The sequence below is a fragment of the Manis pentadactyla genome, chromosome Y, assembly GCF_030020395.1.
Source record: "Manis pentadactyla isolate mManPen7 chromosome Y, mManPen7.hap1, whole genome shotgun sequence".
NCBI lineage: Eukaryota > Metazoa > Chordata > Mammalia > Pholidota > Manidae > Manis > Manis pentadactyla.
Window position 1 is genome coordinate 34,470,373 of NC_080039.1, and position 20,348 is coordinate 34,490,720.

A 20,348-nucleotide genomic window follows, 5' to 3' on the forward strand; every position below is an offset into this window, starting at 1 on the left:
GTCTTATGTATAATTGTGAAAGATGTGTGAGCCCAAGATACTGTTTTCACACTGGAATTTTCCAGAGCTTACACATTTCTCAGTTCACTGCCTCCCCAGATTTCTCCCCTTTGTCCTTCCAGAATCCCACTGTAGGGTCTAGATCTGTGTTACTGTTTTGGATGATTTAAACACACACACACACACACACACACACATCTGTGTCCTCAGTGTTAACCATTGTCACCCTTGATGTAGAACTGTTTTGTCCTTCTGTGCTGAAGAAGTAACCCTCAAATCAAAAAGTCTCAACCTACTAAACACATCAAGAGGTGTATATATGGTGTCTACTCACCTAATCGATGGTCAGAGGACAGGTGTCTGTGAAAGAGAATGATAGAGGGTGAGGAAACAAGCATTGAAGAACCTCTGAAATACTGAGGTTATTTCAGAGCAGCCTTTATAGAAGATGGTCAAGGGAAAAGGCAATTGGAACCAAGAATCCCAGTGAGAGGTGTTCCTTCCAGAGGGATGTCATGCCCTAGGACTTTACCTGTTTTGATGACATTTTGTGTGCTTTCTGTTGGAATACCCTCTTCCTCTGTGACTTGTTTGAATTCTTTGTAAGCATTTTCATTGGTCTCACGTGTCTTTCCTGCATTTCGCAGCAAACCATGCGGAGGAGATATCTATTAGAACCCTTATCATTTCATAATTTGGACCTATCTAACTCATAATTGTACTACCTGAAACACCCCTCTCTCCCCACCACTCATACTCCAGCTGCAGTCCATACCTAGGAGTTCAGTAATACGTGTCTTCTTGCCATCAGCATCAGTATTTTCAGCATAAATCACCAAAAAGTTACTTTGGGTAAATTTAAATTGGAAACGATTTTTCCCTTCATCTGTGGTAGGAAAAAAAATTCAAAACTCAATGTTAGTCACTTTTTTAAAGTTTCCTTTAAATTTTACTTCCTTTACATTTTATTGTAGTTGATATGCAATGCCATATTGGTTTCAAGTATGCAACACGGTGGTTAGCTTTCTACATTATTAAATGCTCAGCCCAGCTGATGAAGTTACCAGTGTTCATCTCAACACATTGTACTTTTATAGATTAAAAGCTACCAACTGTCCTTCGGTGGTAAGCTCTTAGCTAACGTTCCTCGCACTGTGGTACCAACAGTTAAGAAAGGAACTGAGGTAAAGACGCTTTTAGGTATCTGCCTCTTCTTAAATGGTACAGGTTTCTCAGCTTCCAAAGTTAGCTAAACAAGAACAGGATTTGCCCCAACATGAACAGTTGTGGGTGATGGCAATGTTCCTTCTCATAGTACTTGGAGGTGCATGACAGGCTGTGGGAAGCAGCCCACTCAGCACCCTGTGAGAGCTGATGTGAGATTCTGAGGAATTGTGTGACCCACTCACCCAGGACAGCCCTTATTAAAAAGCAGCTGTATTATACTTACACCTAAAGTCAGTCATATTGAAGTGCAGTTTAGTATACATTTGAAACATATCATTTCTTTGTGCAATAGGGCATAAGGGAGTTAGCAAGCAGGGTATTGGAATGTGGGAGATATATGTTCTGTAATTACATTCTGGTTAGATTCTATTGCTCTTTATATTTAAAATTTAAAAAAAAACTGTCAAAGATTAGAACACCACATTACACACTTTTATCCCCATAAAAATCAAACATTCCAACATTTGGTCACTGAATATTACAATATTGATGTTTGAAAGTTATGTGCAATTATTTTAAACTGTACAGAAAGAAGTCTAACCTAAGGGACTTCATTGCTTTCAACAAAAACTCAAATGATGTAGAGATTGGTTTCCAATTTTCCTGTTAGTTCAACTACATTCTCATACTTACCTTTGGGGTTCAGTTCACCAGGTCATGTTTAAATACTTTATGTAATAAGCAACATCTAATATTTAAAGAACTGTGGTTAAAGGCAAAGCTGACCATGTTGGTCAAGTGAAAGATAGGACATTTATTATAGAATTGCTATAATTTTAAGTAGGTTTAAACACATCCACGTCCTGAGGACAGATGAGGTCAATGCTCTGGGACGTGTTCTAAGGCATCGTCCATAGCAACATTCCAGACCTGGCCCTTATCCTGACTTTGAATGACAATAAATGCTTGGAAAAGGAAATGCCTTTCCCAAGTTTGCATTTGTAACGAGTAGTAGACATTGTCTGGGTTCCAGATCTGGATATTTTGCATAGAGCAAAGACCAGGAATTTAGACACATTGCATGGTTTGAGAAGATACCCTTGGGGGCAGAGATCATGTACTCACAGTCCGTGTTGTAAAAATCATTTTCAGCTCTAATTCCCACCGCTGCTTGCTTTTGGCATTCCTCATTCATCCTTAAAATTAAAGACAATGTTTTTTATTCCCTATGCTTTTGTTAACGCTTGAGGCCCTGCCAGAGGGACAGTGCATTTTGATTGCTAAGAACAGGAAATGCTGTAAATCGAATAATCTTGGAGACTCTCCACACCACTGGTGCTTTACTCTACTCCGGCACAGGCTTGCCAACGTCAGCCGTTGCTGACATGTTAGCCTGGATAATTCTTGTTGTTGGGGGGCTGTCCTTTCCACAGGAGGGTGTAGAGCAGAGCCCCTCATCTCAGCCCTCCCGATGCCCCTGTGCGCCACCCCTATATGTGATGAACCCAAACTGTCTCCCGACTCCGGTGGTGGATCAAGTCCAGAGACTCAAATTCTTGAACATAGTGTAGACATTTCACTGTAAATGCCTGACTGGACTGCATGGCACAAGTCCACATTTTTTGTGGCTCACGTTTAGGCAAATTTTACTTACTTGCTATAAAAATGAATTCTGACTGTGTCACAGTTATCCTCGCAGTCAATCAAACGTATGTATCCCCTCAATGGACCATTTTCACCAATCATTGTAGAGTCATCGGACGCTGTGAGAAGGGTGTACCAGACTCCTGCGATCTAAAACACAAAGTTCCCAAAGAAATGTTAGTCAGTCTCTTTTTTTGTGTGACTCGCACCCATCGTAATCATTGCTTCCACTTTACCTCAGAGGAAATAAAAATCTGATTTTACGGAGCAAAGCACAACCCCACTCTCTCGCTGGTAGAATGATAGGAAATGGAAATACTATTATTTGCTCAAATAACACATGGAATTGGGACCTTCTTGAAAGAGATAAGAATTCCGTGCCAGCTCATACCTATCATTTTGGCCTATTTTATTTTTCAACTGCATACAAATAGAATGGAAAAATATAAATAGCTGAAAGACAGGATTGCTTTATCCTCGTAGACCAAAGTGTGTAAAAGCCTAAACCGGTCGTATAAACTAGCCAGAGGCAAGCACAGTGGCGCACACAAGCAAGACTCCCCGAGAGCCCGACCCCTGGTACCGGTGGGTGACCGTCCCCAGACGTGGGTTCCTGATCTGCGCAAACCAGACCAAGCACGAGGGTGAGCAGCAGAGCCCGCATCTTGATTGTGCTTGGCGTCCTTCTGCAGAAGCTGGGAGATCACCGGGTGTTGGCAAGCATCTCAGTCTGTGCCCCTTTTTATAGGACTGGACTGTGGGCACGCCCCACAATGAGCCAATCATTGCCAGTCTTGCGTCCTTGCTTCTCACGCATTCTTATAATGTCCTGTTTGGCAGTGGTGTGCTTTTAGGACATTGTTTTATTTTAATAATGGTACTGTTTTAAAAGAAGCTTATGTTGGTGTGGATATTTGACCTTTAGCAAAGGAGACGGATCATAATACAGGAGAGGTGATTCAAGGACACTGTGTGTGTGCTTTCCGGCTCCTTTTTTCTCAGCATAATTTATTTTGATAGTAGCTATACTGTGGCTTGTATTGCACATTCCCAGTAACTAAGGAGTGCCATTCTGTGGATAGGTGGACTTTTTCTCCATGTAAATAATGACGAATGCATATCCATGGACATGTCTTTGCACAGACTGTGCAGTTTACTCTTGCGTGGGTGCCCAGCTGTGCTGTTGTTGATCAAACCTCTACAGTTTTACACCAACAGTGGAGGACAGTTTGATAGCTCCAGATCATCACTAATACCCCTTGTCTTTTACATTCTAGACATTGTGATAAGTATGTGGTGATATCGGGTTGTAGTTTTAATTTACATTTGTTCAATGAATAAAGTGGTGCAGCACCTTTTAATGTGTTCATCGGCCATCTGTGTATTTTCTTTGGTAAGGGTTCTCCAAATCATGTGTCCAGTATTGGATGAGTCCTTTTGCAGGTTGAAGTTTCCAAAAATTTCTCCCAGATTGTAGCATCTCTGTTCGCTGTCTTAATAGAATCCCTCAAAGATGCAAATATTTTCACTCTGTTAAAGGTCAGGTCACTAATGAATTGTTTTCACACAGTGACTATGCTTTAAGAAACAGTTGCCTAACCTGACATGAGTTTTTTCCTGTTATCCCAAGATTTGCTAGTGTTAGATTTCACAAATAAGCCTCTGTATTACTTTGAGTCATTTCCACATATGGGGCAAATATGGTTTGAAGGTGGAGCTCTTCTTTTTTTGCCTGTGGAATCCAATTTTCCATGAAGTTTTATTAAATATCCTATTTTCCACTGAATGTCAGTTGTGCATTTATCAAAGATCCATTGTTTATAAATTTCTGTACCTTCTCCAGGAATAGGATTTGTTCTGTTTTGTTCCTCCCTACCATTACTCATGTTTTGGGCACTATTAATTAGAGAGGATAGGAAGGTCACATGCCTTCATTTAGAAATAAAATAAAATAAGACTTAAGCTGCATAGAAAAAAATCTTTCTTATTTATTCATTTACAGGAGAGACCATATAAGGAGTTTCCCTTCATTTCTAGAACTTGGCAAGGAAAGAATAAAATTTCTTTCTATCTCTGTGTATGTATTAATGTCAAGGACATTGAAATTGCCAAAGAACATATTTTTTTCCCCTCATATTTTCACATATGTTTATTTTCATGCCTATCAATTTATCAGATAAATACCCTCACTATGTATTGTGCTTCTACTACAGAAAAGAAGAAACAATGGTATCCTTATGATTTCCAAGTCATCTGACTGAAAATTCAGTCCCATCTCCTTCAGGGCACATCTGAACCCCAGAACCTTTCTGTTTGTTGTGGGTTGAACTTCTGAGGATGGCTTGGCCTCAGGACTCCTCAGCCTGCACCCTGACTGTCCATTTGCCTTCATTCTCAGAACACATCAAAGTCCTTTGTTTAATATCATGGTCTTTTCTAACTGGCTCTCCACCTCTTGGTCCCAGAATGCTTTCCTTGCTGTCATTCACATACATCTCCGTGTACTGCCCTAGGGAATCTCTCATGCAGTGTCTAGGAGAGAAGGTTTTGTGTCTCAGTGTCCTCATCCATTTTCTGTTCAGCTCCCCGATTTGGGTAACTTCGAGCAGGGGTCTCATGCACCGACGTGGGGTTTCACCCATTATCACAGCAACCACGTCTTCCTCAGTACCGCACACATTCCCAGCTGGGCCTCCTGGAGTCTGATCCACTTTTGTTCCCTTAGAGTGTGTCCTGGTACCATCCAGGGGAGGAAGATCATTCTATCGGCCAACCAAGAGGAAAGTAAACAGTAGTTGTGTTAAGTGATGATGACAACAGTTTGCTCTTACCAGCCTCTGAATCCTCTTACTTTTTTTCCTAAAGAAACATGACATTCAGGTCCCAACTCTTTTCATTATTATTCATGAAAATGTGAGTGAAAAATGGTAGGGGATAGAGAACCTCCTACAGAGTCATGGACATCTTTTGACCCAGCAGACAGTTCTTAGGGGTCCTTAGCAGATCTGCCAGGCATGCTCTGGCTGAGAAATCTTGGATGATATGTGGTAACATTCCTCTCGCACAGAATCAAACCCCCGTGCCGGGCAGTAATTTCCGTAACCCGCCCTCGGTTCCAGCACCCCTCCCTTCCCCTGCTCCAGCCGCACAACTTATTGTCACTCAGAAGCTTGCCTCTCCCTGCAGTGTGGGAAACCTCCCAACACACCCTAACTCCTCTTCCTTCCCTCTGTATTTTACTTATAGGCAGTGTCCACTCACTGAAGAGTACATTTCACAATGTCATAGGCTTTATTTTTCCTTTTCATTGCATCCCTAGTGCCTGGAACTGGTTAACGAATGAGTCTGTGTGTGTCCTGGGGTTGGGGGTCGTTGTTGTTTCTTGGGTAAATTAAAGTCAGTGTTGCAAAGTGTGGACATTTCTGGGTGGGAGGAGACTCCAAAGTCCCTGCTGAGAACCTGGACTGAGAGCCGTGCCCAAGGGGCATTCAGTGACACCCACGGGAGTACCTCTTCAGTGCAAGGGGCAGGCGTTCTTCTCAGGTGCACAATGAAGCAGGGCTGGAGGAGGCGGGCTGCACAGGTCCAGGTGTGTGCACAAGGACGTAAGAATGTTGGTGGTCATATGTGAGATACATGAAGGAAACGGGAAATGGCCATAGTGGGTGCAGTAAAGAAGTGGAATGTGTAAATAAGGAAGAAAAGCATGCAAAATGTTGTTATGGAGTCCTCTCCCAGACACAGACCAAGGGGGGATACGTATTCTCTATTAAAAAGTTACCCAGGGTGTGCATTTCACCGTGTCCTGCAAAGGTGCATCTCTAGTGTGACCCACGGGAGGGTTGCCGTTGTCCCAGGCAGGGCCATGTCCTTTGGATCTACTCTCAAGTAGCAAAGAGCCCAGGCAAAGGGTAGATAAACCCTGAACACAAACAGGAGGAACATGTGCACCTCATGTCAGATTTCCTCACAAGAATCCGCTCCTCCTTGGAGCTGTTTGTGAGCCCGTGGTCACGCTTGAGAATCCCTCAGGTCCGTCCATGTGGACGGAAAGGGACCAAAAGCACATGTGACATGGTCCGTTGACCTCCCCAGTCCTTCTGGAAAATTCTGGAACTTTTAGTCATCCAAATGTGTATGATCAGGACAGGATATAATGTCCTAAAAATAGGAGACATGGAAGGGAAGCTTCCAGAAAGCAATGTCACCTTGTGTCTGTCCACTGATTACTTTTGCTTTTCTGAAAGTGTTTGGCATTTTCTTCTTTGGTTTTTGTTTGTTCCTTGTTTTACATCCCACATGTATGTTTGTTTTAATAGACGAGGGACGTTTGTTTCCTGCAGCCTTATTTTAATCCATGAGTGTCTGGACCTAGTCCTTTAGTAAAATGTTTGTTCTCTCTTAAGTAGGATTTGCTTTTTCCATCTACTCCCAACCACCTGAGTTATTGGTAAACATCAGTTTGTGCAGTTTGTTAACCATAATCAACCATGATTGACAACAGCAGATTTCATACCAGGTCTTCTCAAGCTGTCAATGTCAGCAAGACCCAGTTCTCTGCAGAAAAACAATTTTTCCCATTATTTTCAATATTAAAACATATTGTCCAAATGGTATAGTCTTCTATCCTAGCATGAATTGTATGGAAGGGTTTTCTGTGGGATTCCTATTATCTAGTGTTTTCTGGGCTCCATGATTATTGATTCTGTGTATGTGATGCACCCACAGCAGACAGGGTCTCCAAAGTCAGCGCAAGCCAGACAGCCTCAGTCACTGAGCCAGTGATAGTTTCCAGGGGAAGGAGACAGAAAGCACACAGGATAACCAGAAATTGCCAAAATAAGAACTGTTTCTAAGTTGTAGGGTGAAAATGCAGCCAGGTGGGCACATGGAGTGTCTGAGCATCTTATTTCATATGGAATAGGAAAGTGTTCACCCCGGGAAACATCTGCATGCAGGCTCTGGAGACCTTTGGAAGAACATGGTCAACGTGGATTTGTGGGAAGTCCAAGGTTGGAAGGGAGAAGAGAAATAAAAGCTGTTTGGTAAGGTGCACTTGTTTGTATTGGTCAAAATTCTGTGTTCACTTTAGTAAGGTATTCCCATTTATGGAAATTTTAAACAGGTTTGTTGTTTGTAATCTTGAAATGTTTAAAATTAAATTTTATACTCTGCAAGCCTTGATATATTCAAAATAGAAAATATTGGAAATTAAAATATTAAATTAGATCACCATAAATCACTATGAAGGGCGGGGAAGAAGAAAGAGGGCATTACGATTAGCATGTATAGTGCGTGGGGGGCACGGGGAGGGCTGTGCAACACAGAGAAGACAAGTAGTGATTTTACAGCATCTCACTACGCAGATGGACAGTGACTGTGATGGGGTATGTGGGGGTCTTGGTGAAGGGGGGGTCTAGTAACCATAATGTTGCTCAGGTAATTGTAGATTAATGATACCAAAAAAAAAAAAGAATCACTATGAATATTCTCTGGAAGTATTAATACAGAGATAAGAACAACAATGTGATACTCTGCATATTTTACTTATCTCATGTGTGTGTAGAGCAAGACTGCCTCCACTATATTAGTATATTTGTGTGTTAATGGAAATATACACATGTACAACAAACTAGCAGAAATAGAAATGAGGGAAACCACTCCTTTTGCAGCCATGCAGACAGACCAGGAGGGTATTATGCTCAGTGAAATAAGCCTGGTGGAGAAAGACAAATACCATACGATTGCACTTACGTCTGGAATCTAAAAACAAAGCAAAACAGAATGAACAAAACAGTAGCAGATTCATAGACACTGAGATGTGACTGGTGGTTACCATGGGGGTGGGTTAGGGTGGCTGGGTGTGAAGGGTGAGGGGGTAAACGGGCACAAAATTTCTCAGTCATAATATAAGTTGGTCACGGGGATGGTAGATCAGCATGGGGAATATAGCCTATGATTCTGTAACGTCTTCCTATATTGACACATAGTAACTGTACAAGTTGAAGTTAGGACATAATAATGTATGTAAGTGCTGAATCCCTATGTCATGTATTTGAAACTATAAATAATATATACAAATATAATATATATCAACTATATATATATAGAATATTCTGTATCAACTGAAACTATATGTAACATATACAAATATAATATTGTATATCAACTATACTTGAATCAAAAAATATATACACATATAATGAAGAGTTTATACCATCTGTCAAGAGTACCTAATCCTGGCCTGGAGCAAGTTGGGCCTGGATCATGTTTAATATGAACTCATACGACTGTGGACCAAAAGATGTCCTTGTCGCTGTGGGCATTTAGGTTCCTAACCTCACAAAGTAAGTAGGACGGTCTCGTCTCCCACAGCATCTCATGCAAAAAACTTTGTCTACATTGAGTGCTGCTTCTCTGCTGCTTGGAATTTCTCTCTAACAAAATCTCGTGGACCTGCAGCTTCTCTTTGAAAAATTCTGGGAGGTGGGTTCTACTTATTTAATAGCAAAGGACTGTAGATATTTTATGTTTCATCCTGTGTCAGATTGGGTAACACAACTATGATGTATGTGCCCCTTTCACACAAGTGTTCAATTGGTGGGCCTAATGTGATGTGTGGTGTTCCCTTACCTTCCATTCACTTCTGTATGGTTTGTGGTGACAACCCCTTTCCTTACAAACATGATGCACATGCATGCATATTAGTGGAACAGAGGAGTCAGCCAAGCACATGCACGGACTCTTTCTTTTATTCTTGAAAATTTTACATAATTTCAGCAGAAAGCAATGCATATAATTGTGTGTCAGTATTATACCCACATCGAGGATGACACATATCCATTTGGGGTAAATGTCATGGATTTGCCCTGTTTTTCCATTACCTGTGATGCACACGATGTTCCCCAGGGACTTCTTTCTTGGGCAAACTGCCTCCTCCCAATACAGTAAAAGTGTCCATGACCCTCTCCCCTCTCCTTGATGGGAGACCCTAACCCCCTGCTTCCCTTGACTCCTTTAGGACGTGTCCCTCTGATCCTCATGAAGATGGTGTCTTATGGAACAGCCATGCTATTAGTGTCACACTCTCCTGCATAGTTGCATTTTCCGTGGACATTTAAGCATGTTTTCAAAATTAAGTGATTTTCCAGACAGACACGTATGCAGTTTCTATATTAAATCAGTTTATTTAAGCTTTCAGAAATCCAGTGGCACCAAGCAGGACAGGAGTGGTTGTGACAGAGATGAGATGGGAAACGGAGCTCGCTTATGGGCAGAGAGAGGTGACGTAGTGCAGACGCAAGGGATGTTCTCTTCATCTTCTGGTCCTGATTCCACGGGGGAGACGTTGTACCGGTTCTCAGGGGCATTACTAAGGGGGAATAAAATAGGAGACGGGGTTCGTGTGCATTGACTGCATGACACAGTAAGGGGGGAGCCTCAGGAAGTGGGGCTGCAGGCCCTCCAGTTAATCCAGTGGGAACACACCGCTCCACACAACCGTGGTAGGAGAGGATCCATGCGAACTTTCCCAGATATGCACACGAGTCGGTGCCTTTCGTGACTGGGATCCATGCCAGAATTCTCCTGATATCAGAAAGCATGGACATGGCAATGGCCCTCTTAAAAATGAGTTCAGAGTGTGTGACTGAATCACGCCCCCTGCACGAATTCCAAACTGTGTGTCATCAAGATACTCCATTCATCCTGGGAGCTGACATTTCTCTTTGCTGTTTTTCTTGATGGCTCTCCCCAAGCCCTCTGCTCCAACCTAGATAAGGCACATCTTCGCCCAGATCAGTATCCTTTCTTGAGGCTATGTTACTTCAGACTCTTTGAAACAACTTCTGGGGAAATGGTGTTCTTAGGGAAAAGCCGTGGAAGGTACAGGTGTGACGGTGTGGCTGGAACCCTCCCACGTGTTTCTCCCCATGACGGGAAGTCAGCATGGCTGCTGAGACACTGTTGGGTTCACTTATCCAAGTATGGGTAGGGATACATGTGAACAACCATCCGGCAGGACGCACTGGGAAACTAAGCATGTCTCCATGCGTCCCCACCAGGTCCTGCCAATCTCTGACGACCGTCTTTTGCATAGTCCCGGCCTGGCCGTGCTTTCTCACCAAACCTGCTCATTACTAACCTGTTCATGCAGGTGCAGTTTCATCGGGCACAGGACCAATCTCAGGAGCTCACCCAGTAGGAACATGTTCTCTAGTGACATTAGGAAGTAGGACCAGAAACTTGCTTTTAAGAACATGGCCCTCCATGCAGTCTGCACCTGGGCTGACTGAGTTACTTGGCATAGCAGACTAGTAACAGGTCATGTTTACTTACACCACTGAGAGGTTGTGCATCCTGTTTTCATTAAATTGCAGGACAGTCGTCTGGAGAGAAAACAAAAGTATATGAGATAAAAAGGCATCACTCCATTTCGCATTCTTTCTGATGATATCTATATTTTTAAAAGGGACTTTATAGGTGATACATGGTGGGAGAGGAATTTGAAAATGAATTAGTTTGTTTCCCAGTGGTCGATGGCCATAACGGATATTTGATATATTCAGGAAAAAATAAGAGTCCGTTTACCAGAACTGATGATATTGACGATATTATCTTTTGGAATTCCCAGGTCTGCCGTTATCTTCCTGAACTTTGCCACGGCTTTCTCACTAATATCACTTTCTTTGCCTGAAATTCAGCATGCATAATGCAGAAATCTGTCAGTTAGAGCTGTGGAGAATTTCTGAAGCCAGAAATGGGGAAAATGAATGTAGAAACCCGGTCTTCACAGACTGTGATCGAACAGTAACCAGGGTGGACATTGAACACATCACCGTGCCCACTGCCTGCCTCTGGTGGGTAAGACAGGGAAACCCACACAGCTCAGTACCCGTGCCCTCTGCGAGCTCTGCCACTCACTCCACGGACACATGAGGAGCACCATGAATTTGGGGCCAGTCCATCTAGAATCCCTGCGATCTGCCCCATCTCTGCCTCCTTCCTAGACCCCATGTCTGACATTCATGCCTTGGTCTGGACCCAAGTAAACTGGGAGCTCGAATCTCAGGTGCAGGCAAACAGCAGCCTTGGCCCACAGGCAGGGGAGACAGCATCTTACTAGACCTCAGATCTACCCAACCTCGTCCAAATAGAGACCCTGCATCCCAGACTGCAGCCCACCCGTGCACACCCCTGTGTGGGTATTCGGTACTGGAAATTGTCAGTGTTCAGAAGAACAGTGATGGGAAGATTAATCATGAAGGTGAACTTTAAATGCTTTCCTGTCCCGGCGATAAAGAGTATATTTGTTAAATCCGCTGAGACATGAAGGAATTGAAATCAACTAAATAGAACTATGACTTGAAATTAGTTGCTTTGTCAATAACTGTTCCTAATAAAAGTTAAGTTTAAACCATTGTTATTTTTAATAAAGGGGCTTCACATCTCATTGATGATCCGATACATTGCCACCCCTCCCCTACGTCCTTCTTACCACTTTCCTCTGCCGACCACACCCCTCCGTGGACAGAAGGACCTGGGCCTTGCATACGGAATAAAGGATCCATGTGAGCACACACTGATTTTGTGATTTAGAAAAGGGACAATGGAGACATGATACTACAGTGACGGTGGCATATTGTAGGACAGAATCGTACCAAACAATGCAATCAGGTTCGTTTCCACGCCATCCACATCCTTGTTCTTTATCTCTGCGATCATAGCATTTTCATTCTTACAGACAATTTTGAATTCATTTTCACCGGAATCTGTGAGAGAAGAATACACAGACAGCTATGCATATACCACATACATACTTAAAGAGATATGTAAATATACGTAAATAGGTAAGGCAATAAATATCTGCCTGACTTAATTCTTTGGGATTCACTTCATCATGGCTTATTTGCCCCTTTGGCAACAAGAATTGTCTGTTGATCCCTGTGTCCCTGCAGCCGTGCTGTGGTGTCTCCATGGATGAGGGCAGTGACAAGAGTAGGGAGTCCTTTCTCCACAGCCACCTCCTCACTTCACATCATGCACTTACTAAAATGGTTTCCAACCCTGTCTTCTAGTGAAGCCAACATTTCTTTAAACAACAGCACATGTTTTTAAATGGCATAACATCGGTTCCAAGTTTAAAATTATTTGACTCTCCCTTGCTCAACCCATGAATTGATTTCTCTTGAAGATCAAAATCGACGTGTCATTCGCAACATTGCGTAACTGTTCCAGGGCCTGCCGTGCACCAGGCAGCCGAGGGAACACTGCGTAGTAATGGCACCTTTCCGCTGAGGCTGCATCTACGTGCGTTTCTTGACAAATGTGTGGCTGCCCCTACCACGTCAGTGTGGGACTATGACAGTTTCACTTGGGAGAATATGGAGGCCATGGCAGGTGGAACAATTACTTTACATCCCACCTTGTTGGGGCCCTACATCTCTCCAGCTGTGCCATCATTCTGCCGGGATTGCGGGGAAGGCAATATGCATTTTTATACCCTACTTTACCACCGAACCCTCTGACTTCACATTCTCTGGGTCAACTATAAATGACACCTCCCAGCTGTCCCTTATCAGGCAGTGTTTAAGTTACACTTTCAATTCTTCGGAGACCTAGAATTCAGATATATGGGGTTCCAGAAAGAAGGGGCCAAGATTCCAGCCCTGAGATGCTTTTACGAATAAAATAGTTGTACTTACAGGTAACCTGGTAAACATCATCTTCTATTTTTGTTCCCTCGGCCAGTTTTTGTACACATTCTCCATTTTCCCTTAAAAACAATACAGATTGTGGTGGATTGACAGCAATAATTACATTTCATCTGTCACTAGTAGTTTCTTTGTTTGACTCCCTGTGACCCTGTATCAGGCCTCATTTTAATGCCCATGAACCAAGTGCCATCAAAAGAGAAGAAATGAGTTATCCAGGATCATGTAACTTTCAAGTGAAGGATGTTTCATTCAGGTGGGGCTTGAGCAACTGCGTCAAAGACATGCTCTATAAGCAAAACAGGTCATTCTGCAAACAGAGACACCTTTCCAGACAGGGCTTAGTGGTGGTCACAACCCTGGCAAAGATCTTAGATGACAGAAGAGATGGGAATCATGAAAAGGGAAGAAAAAAATTAAGAATGTAATCAAATCCACCATCTTCATCTTCTAGAAAAACACGGTTAAGAAAATGAAACTCCAAGGCACATGTGTGTGTACAAAGGCAGTGTATGCACCCCCAGAGGGGGCACCAGCATGCACATGATATCCATATATGACAGGGAATTATACACATGCAATAAATATTATGATTATAAATTTATGTCGGTGTGTAACAAACACTGTGTGCCCCTGTGTGAGTATATGGCAAAAAAGTTGCTTTCGGAAAGTGGAAGGAAAGCGTACGACAATGTAAATGATAAAACAGGTAATAATCCAGCTGAAATTGGGCAAGTCACTGAATAGTCACTTTTGCAAAGAAAGGCCGTAGGAAACGGTACTCATGGTTTACTGTCTTTAGACACATGCACATTAAAACCACACTGAGATTCCATCTCCATTACACAAGCCTGGATAAAAGCATAAACGATGTCCATGCCAAGGTTTAGAATGCATGTGTGGAAACGGAGCATTTCATCAGTTGCCAGTGATAATGCAAAGGCTGAATCACTTAGAAATTCATTTGACAGCTATACTTAAATACACATGTGGACTCCGGTGGAGCCTCTGAACACTTAGCCCTGAAAACTGAAAATACTTGTTAACAGAGACATTAATACCGAGCTCTTCACACTGAAGTTACTCAAAATGACCACGACCTGATCCAATAGCTGGACGATGTCCACTTTCTGACATATACAAACAAAGTACTTGAACGTGGCCTAGTACAATGCTGCAAAGAGAACTTTCTGTGCTCACGGAAATGGGTTATGTTATGAGCGGGGCAGTGGTGAGACAGGTGTGTGCAAGACGTCAAACTCTTGAACTCTGCCCTTCGCTGAGATGCATATATTCCCATGTCAATGGCGGTTCAGTTAAGCTGATTTCAGAAAGATTGGAATATGTCAAGTCAATTAAACATGGAAGGACACAAAAACGGTAAAAATGACAAATCAAAGGAGAAAATGATATTTGTAAGAAAAAGTATTCTCAAACACCATAATTGAACCATAATCAGAAAGAAGTCTCTCACTGTCGCTTCTCCTCAATGTAATATGTGCCCATTTCTCCTGGGGGGAAAGATAAAACTGATGCATGGACTTAAAGAGCCTTCAGAAGGACCCCTAATTTTTCTTTTTCCGAATCTAACCTGGTACCATTCCCATCTGTTCTGCACTTACTGGTCCTCACCTTACTTGTCATTTCCTGAACACTTCCTTAAAATAACTGGGTGCCTCTGATGACGCCAACCCTTCTCTTTCTCATTTGTCTGATGATCCCAGTCCCCCTTCAGAGGCATCGTGTCCCTGTCCCTTGTGCTGTGACCCTCTTAGACCCCTCACACACCATTCCTCTGCTTTGATTTCCTCTTTCCCCTCATCCATACCAGGATGATAGAATGCATCATTGCTACGAGTCTATGTAACTGTATCCCTGGCTCTGTTTTGAGAAAGGAAGGTGGAAACCAGTTCATCTCCTCTTAGTCATTGGGGTTCTTAATGAAAACTACAAAGCCCTCAACCTCCATCAGGAATACTTGACGCTGTGAAGGCTGTGATGGCTTAGTCATGATGACGCTTTGCTCTGAGAAAGTTTGTGGGGATAGAGATTATGTGCGTCATCACCTGCTCACACTTTGAGGAGCTGCGTTCCTTTCAGGGTGAAGGCCCTTTACAAGTTCCACAGGACATATTCCAGTCAGCCCGCAGGAACCATAGGCGCTGAGGACCCCATACCCTTCTTGCTGTTCTCATCTCTGTTCTCCATTGAGGTGATTCTGAGGAGCACCCCTGACACTTTTCTCTCCAAAAAAATACTCAGGACATTTTGTAGAGGCTCTTTTAAATATGAACAACATATATAAGGCCCTCTAACACAAACCCCAGAGACTTGTGTTCTTGACCATAATCCAGATAGTTCTCTGTAGACCCGGAGTCAGACAGACCCACTGTCAGGTCCAGACATTCCCACACGTTTTGGCTCTATTGTTTTTACTCACTTGACAAAGAATTTGAAGAAGATTTTGCCATTTTGCATGTTCATTTCAATTTGACGGACATAAGCGTGGAATGGCCCCTCGTCCGTGATCTTCCCTTTGTTACTGGCTGCCATCTGAAGAGTGTTCAATTGAATTGAAATCTAAAGCAAAATTCCAGGAGTGATTTTAGTCAGTCTCTCTTAGTTTCCTTTGACCTCATCCATCATGAGTTTCCCTTCACTTTTGCATCAGTACATCACTTATGTAATTTTATTGAACAAAGAAGGATTTATAAGCTACTGTGGAAACCCACATCTGTGGTAAAGAAGAAATGAGATATTCCTGAAACAGTGTAAGCTCTGCTTCCAATTCTAGAAGCCCAGTCAGCACTGTTTTGGCTAATGCAACCTTCTCATCTAAAAGACGGTAGATATGAAAGAAGCCCTTTTATGGACATATCGGCCATGTGGAGACAATTGAAGACATATTCAGTAGACGTGTGTCAGAAGCCAGCTGAAGAGCATGTTGGAGTAGGAGGTAAATGTCTAGATGTAGGTGCACCTGTATTTGGATATATAAAACCCCAGCGTGCGTGCACACACACACACATACACACACACACACACACACACACACACACACACACACACACACACACACCTGATGCCTGACACCTTATACCAAAGCAGACATTCCTTCTTACCAGCATGTCATTCTGAGGTACAGGTTTCTGGTTTGCACAAACCAGACCGAGTACAAGGGTCAGCAGCAGAATCTGCATCTTCATGGTGCCTGTCGTCCTTCTGCTGAAGCTGGGGGACTGCCGGGTGTTGCAGGAGATCTGAAATGTGCACCAGTTTTTATAGGATTGTATGTGTGTGAAGAAACACATTATGAACCAATAGTCATCAATCAGGAGAGCTTGTTTACATAGAAGTCTTCTTTTAATATCCTGGTTGGCAGTGATGAGTACCCATGACATTCTCTTATTTGAGTAAGATTAGTTTTAAGTGAAATTTCAACTGGTCCAGACATGTGACCTTCAAAGTAAGTGATAGAGCAGAATACTGAGGAGGTAGTTCCAGGAGAGTAATACTTATTTCCTTTATATCTTGAATTCCAACATGGGAGAAGCAGTCCAAGGCTGTACCCCCAATCCCTGTGTTATTTCCTCAATATTGAGGGGGTACACTTAAACTTACCATTTAACACTCACCATGTTACTGCCTAGTTTAACAAAATTAATGTGGCATCTGTTGTATGAATCAGTTACCAAAGCAAACCTCTAATGGCTCTGTATTTAAGCTAAACAGTTGCCTAACCTGACATAAGACTTTTTCCTGTTATCCCTAGATTTTCTAGTGTTAGATTTTACAAACAAGCCTCTGTATTACTTTGAGTAATTCCCATATATGGGACAAGTATGGGTTGAAGGTGGAGCTCCTTTTTTTTTTTTTTTTGCCTATGGAATTCAATTTTCCATCAAGTTTTATTAAATATCCTATTTTTCAGTGAATCTCCATCATGCATTTATCAAAGATCCATTGTCTATAAATCCCTGTACCTTCTCCAGGAATAGGTTTTGTTCTGTTTTGTTCCTCCGTACCCATTACTCATGTTTCGGACACTATTACATAGAGAGGATAAGAAGGTTACATGCCTTCACTTAGGAATAAAATAAAATAAGATCTAGGCTGCACAGAAAAAATCTTCATTTGCATCATTGTATCTCCAAGCAAGGAAGAAAGCATGTGAGAAGTTCCCCTCATTTCTAGAACTTGTCAAGGAAAGAAGAAAATTTCTTGCTATCTCTGTGCATCTGTTATTGTTAAGGACATGGAAATAGCCAAAGAACATATTTTTTTTCTGTCGTATTTTCACATATGTTTATTTTAGAACCTATCAATTTATCAGATAAACACTCAGTACGTATTGTGCTTTTACTACAGAAAAGAAGAAACAATGGTATCCTTATGATTTCCAAGTCATCTCACTGAAAATTCAGTCCCGTCTCCTCCAGGGCACATCTGAGCCCCAGAACCTTTCCGTTTGTTGTGGGTTGAACTTCTGAGGATGGCTTGGCCTCAGGACTCCTCAGCCTGCACCTTGACTGTCCATTTGCCTTCATTCTCAGAACACATCAAAGTCCTTTGTTTAATATTATGGTCTTTTCTAACTGGCTCTCCACCTCTTGGCCCCAGAATGCTTTCCTTGCTGTCATTCACATACATCTCCGTGTACTGCCCTAGGGAATCTCTCATGCAGTGTCTAGGAGAGAAGGTTTTGTGTCTCAGTGTCCTCATCCATTTTCTGGTCAGCTCCCCGATTTGGGTAACTTCGAGCAGGGGTCTCATGCACCGACGTGGGGTTTCACCCATTATCACAGCAACCACGTCTTCCTCAGTACCGCACACATTCCCAGCTGGGCCTCCTGGAGTCTGACCCACTTTTGTTCCCTTAGAGTGTGTCCTGGTACCATCCAGGGGAGGAAGATCATTCTATCGGCCAAACAAGAGGAAATTAAACAGTAGTTGTGTTCAGTGATGATGGCAACAGTTTGCTCTTACCAGCCTCTGAATCCTCTTACTTTTTTTCCTAAAGGAACATGACATTCAGGTCCCAACTCTTTTCATTATTATTCATGAAAATGTGGGTGAAAAATGGTAGGGGATAGAGAACCTCCTACAGAGTCATGGACATCTTTTAACCCAGCAGACAGTTCTTAGGGGTCCTTAGCAGATCTGCCAGGCATGCTCTGGCTGAGAAATCTTGGATGATATGTGGTAACATTCCTCTCGCACAGAATCAAACCCCCGTGCCGGGCAGTAATTTCCGTAACCCGTCCTCGGTTCCAGCACCCCTCCCTTCCCCTGCTCCAGCCGCACAACTTATTGTCACTCAGAAGCTTGCCTCTCCCTGCAGTCTGGGAAACCTCCCAACACACCCTAACTCCTCTTCCTTCCCTCTGTATTTTACTTATACACAGTGTCCACTCACTAAAGAGGACATTTCACAACGTCATAGGCTTTATTTTTCCTTTTCATTGCATCCCTAGTGCCTGGAACTGGTTAACGAATGAGTCTGTGTGTGTCCTGGGGTTGGGGGTCGTTGTTGTTTCCTGGGTAAATTAAAGTCAGTGTTGCAAAGTGTGGACATTTCTGGGTGGGAGGAGACTCCAAAGTCCCTGCTGAGAACCTGGACTGAGAGCCGTGCCCAAGGGGCATTCAGTGACACCCACGGGAGTACCTCTTCAGTGCAAGGGGCAGGCGTTCTTCTCAGGTGCACAATGAAGCAGGGCTGGAGGAGGCGGGCTGCACAGGTCCAGGTGTGTGCACAAGGACGTAAGAATGTCGGTGGTCATATGTGAGATACATGAAGGAAACGGGAAATGGCCATAGTGGGTGCAGTAAAGAAGTGGAATGTGTAAATAAGGAAGAAAAGCATGCAAAATGTTGTTATGGAGTCCTCTCCCAGACATAGACCAAGGGGGGATACGTATTCTCTATTAAAAAGTTACCCAGGGTGTACATTTCACTGTGTCCTGCAAAGGTGCATCTCTAGTGTGACCCACAGGAGGGTTGCCGTTGTCCCAGGCAGGGCCATGTCCTTTGGATCTACTCTCAAGTAGCAAAGAGCCCAGGCAAAGGGTAGATAAACCCTGAACTCAAGCAGGAGAGGAACATGTGCACCTTACCTCAGATTTCCTCACGAAGATCTGCTCCTCCTTGGAGCTGTTTGCGAGCCCGTGGTTGCCCTTGAGAATCCCTCAGGCCCATCCATGTGGATGGAAGGGGACCAAAACCACATGTGACATGGTCCGTGACCTCCCCAGTCCTTCTGGAAAATTCTGGATACATTTAGGCTTCCAAATGTGTATGAACAGGATAGGATATAGTGTCGTACAAATAGGAGACATGGAAGGGAAGCTTCCAGAAAGCAATGTCACCTTGTCTCTGTCCACTGATTACTTTTGCTTTTCTGAAAGTGTCTTGGCATTTTTCCGTTGGTTTTTGTTTGTTCTTTGTTTCACATCCCACATGTGTGTTTGTTTTAAGAAATGAGGGTCTTTTATTTCCTGCAGCCTTATTTTAATCCACGAGTGTCTGGACATAGTCCTTTAGTAAAATGTTTATTCTCTGTTAAGTAGGATTTGCTTTTTCCATCTACTCCCAACCACCTGAGTGATTGGTAAACATCAGTTTGTGCAGTTTGTTAACCATAATCAACAACACCGAGTTTCATACCAGGCCTTCTCAAGCTGTCTGCACTCAACATCAGCAAGACCCAGTTCTCTGCAGAAAAACAATTTTCATTATTATTTTCAAAATTAAAAAATATTGTCCAATTGGTGTAAACTTTAATCCAAGCATGAATTATAAGGAAGGGTCTTCTGCGGGATTCCTACT

At 42.9% G+C, this 20,348-nt stretch overlaps 1 protein-coding gene and 1 long non-coding RNA gene across 2 annotated transcripts in view; one reads left to right on the plus strand and one right to left on the minus strand.

Moving 5' to 3' along the window:
- The window catches only part of LOC118935974 (uncharacterized), a 178,004-nt gene that overhangs the window by 140,530 nt on the left and 17,126 nt on the right, over window positions 1-20,348 (plus strand). The window lies entirely within an intron of this gene.
- LOC130682090 (odorant-binding protein-like) lies at window positions 9,974-16,744 on the minus strand. Its single transcript, XM_057496217.1, has 7 exons — window positions 16,646-16,744; window positions 15,964-16,103; window positions 13,515-13,585; window positions 12,471-12,581; window positions 11,401-11,502; window positions 11,149-11,198; window positions 9,974-10,183 (listed from the first exon to the last, which is right to left on the minus strand). Exons 1-6 carry the CDS (start codon window positions 16,727-16,729, stop codon window positions 11,179-11,181), a joined length of 528 nt encoding a protein of 175 aa, XP_057352200.1. The 5' UTR covers window positions 16,730-16,744; the 3' UTR covers window positions 9,974-10,183; window positions 11,149-11,178.

What these genes read in the sequence shown, in the direction of transcription:
- LOC130682090 (XM_057496217.1), bottom strand. Translation starts at nt 16,729, where the DNA reads ATGAAGATGCAGATTCTGCTGCTGACCCTTGTACTCGGTCTGGTTTGT. An exon ending in TGATGTTTACCAGGTTACCT is followed by an intron (nt 12,582 to 13,514) that starts GTAAGTACAACT and finishes CTTCTCTCACAG; the next exon opens with ATTCCGGTGAAAATGAATTC. An exon ending in GAACCTGATTGCATTGTTTG is followed by an intron (nt 11,503 to 12,470) that starts GTACGATTCTGT and finishes GCTGAATTTCAG; the next exon opens with GCAAAGAAAGTGATATTAGT.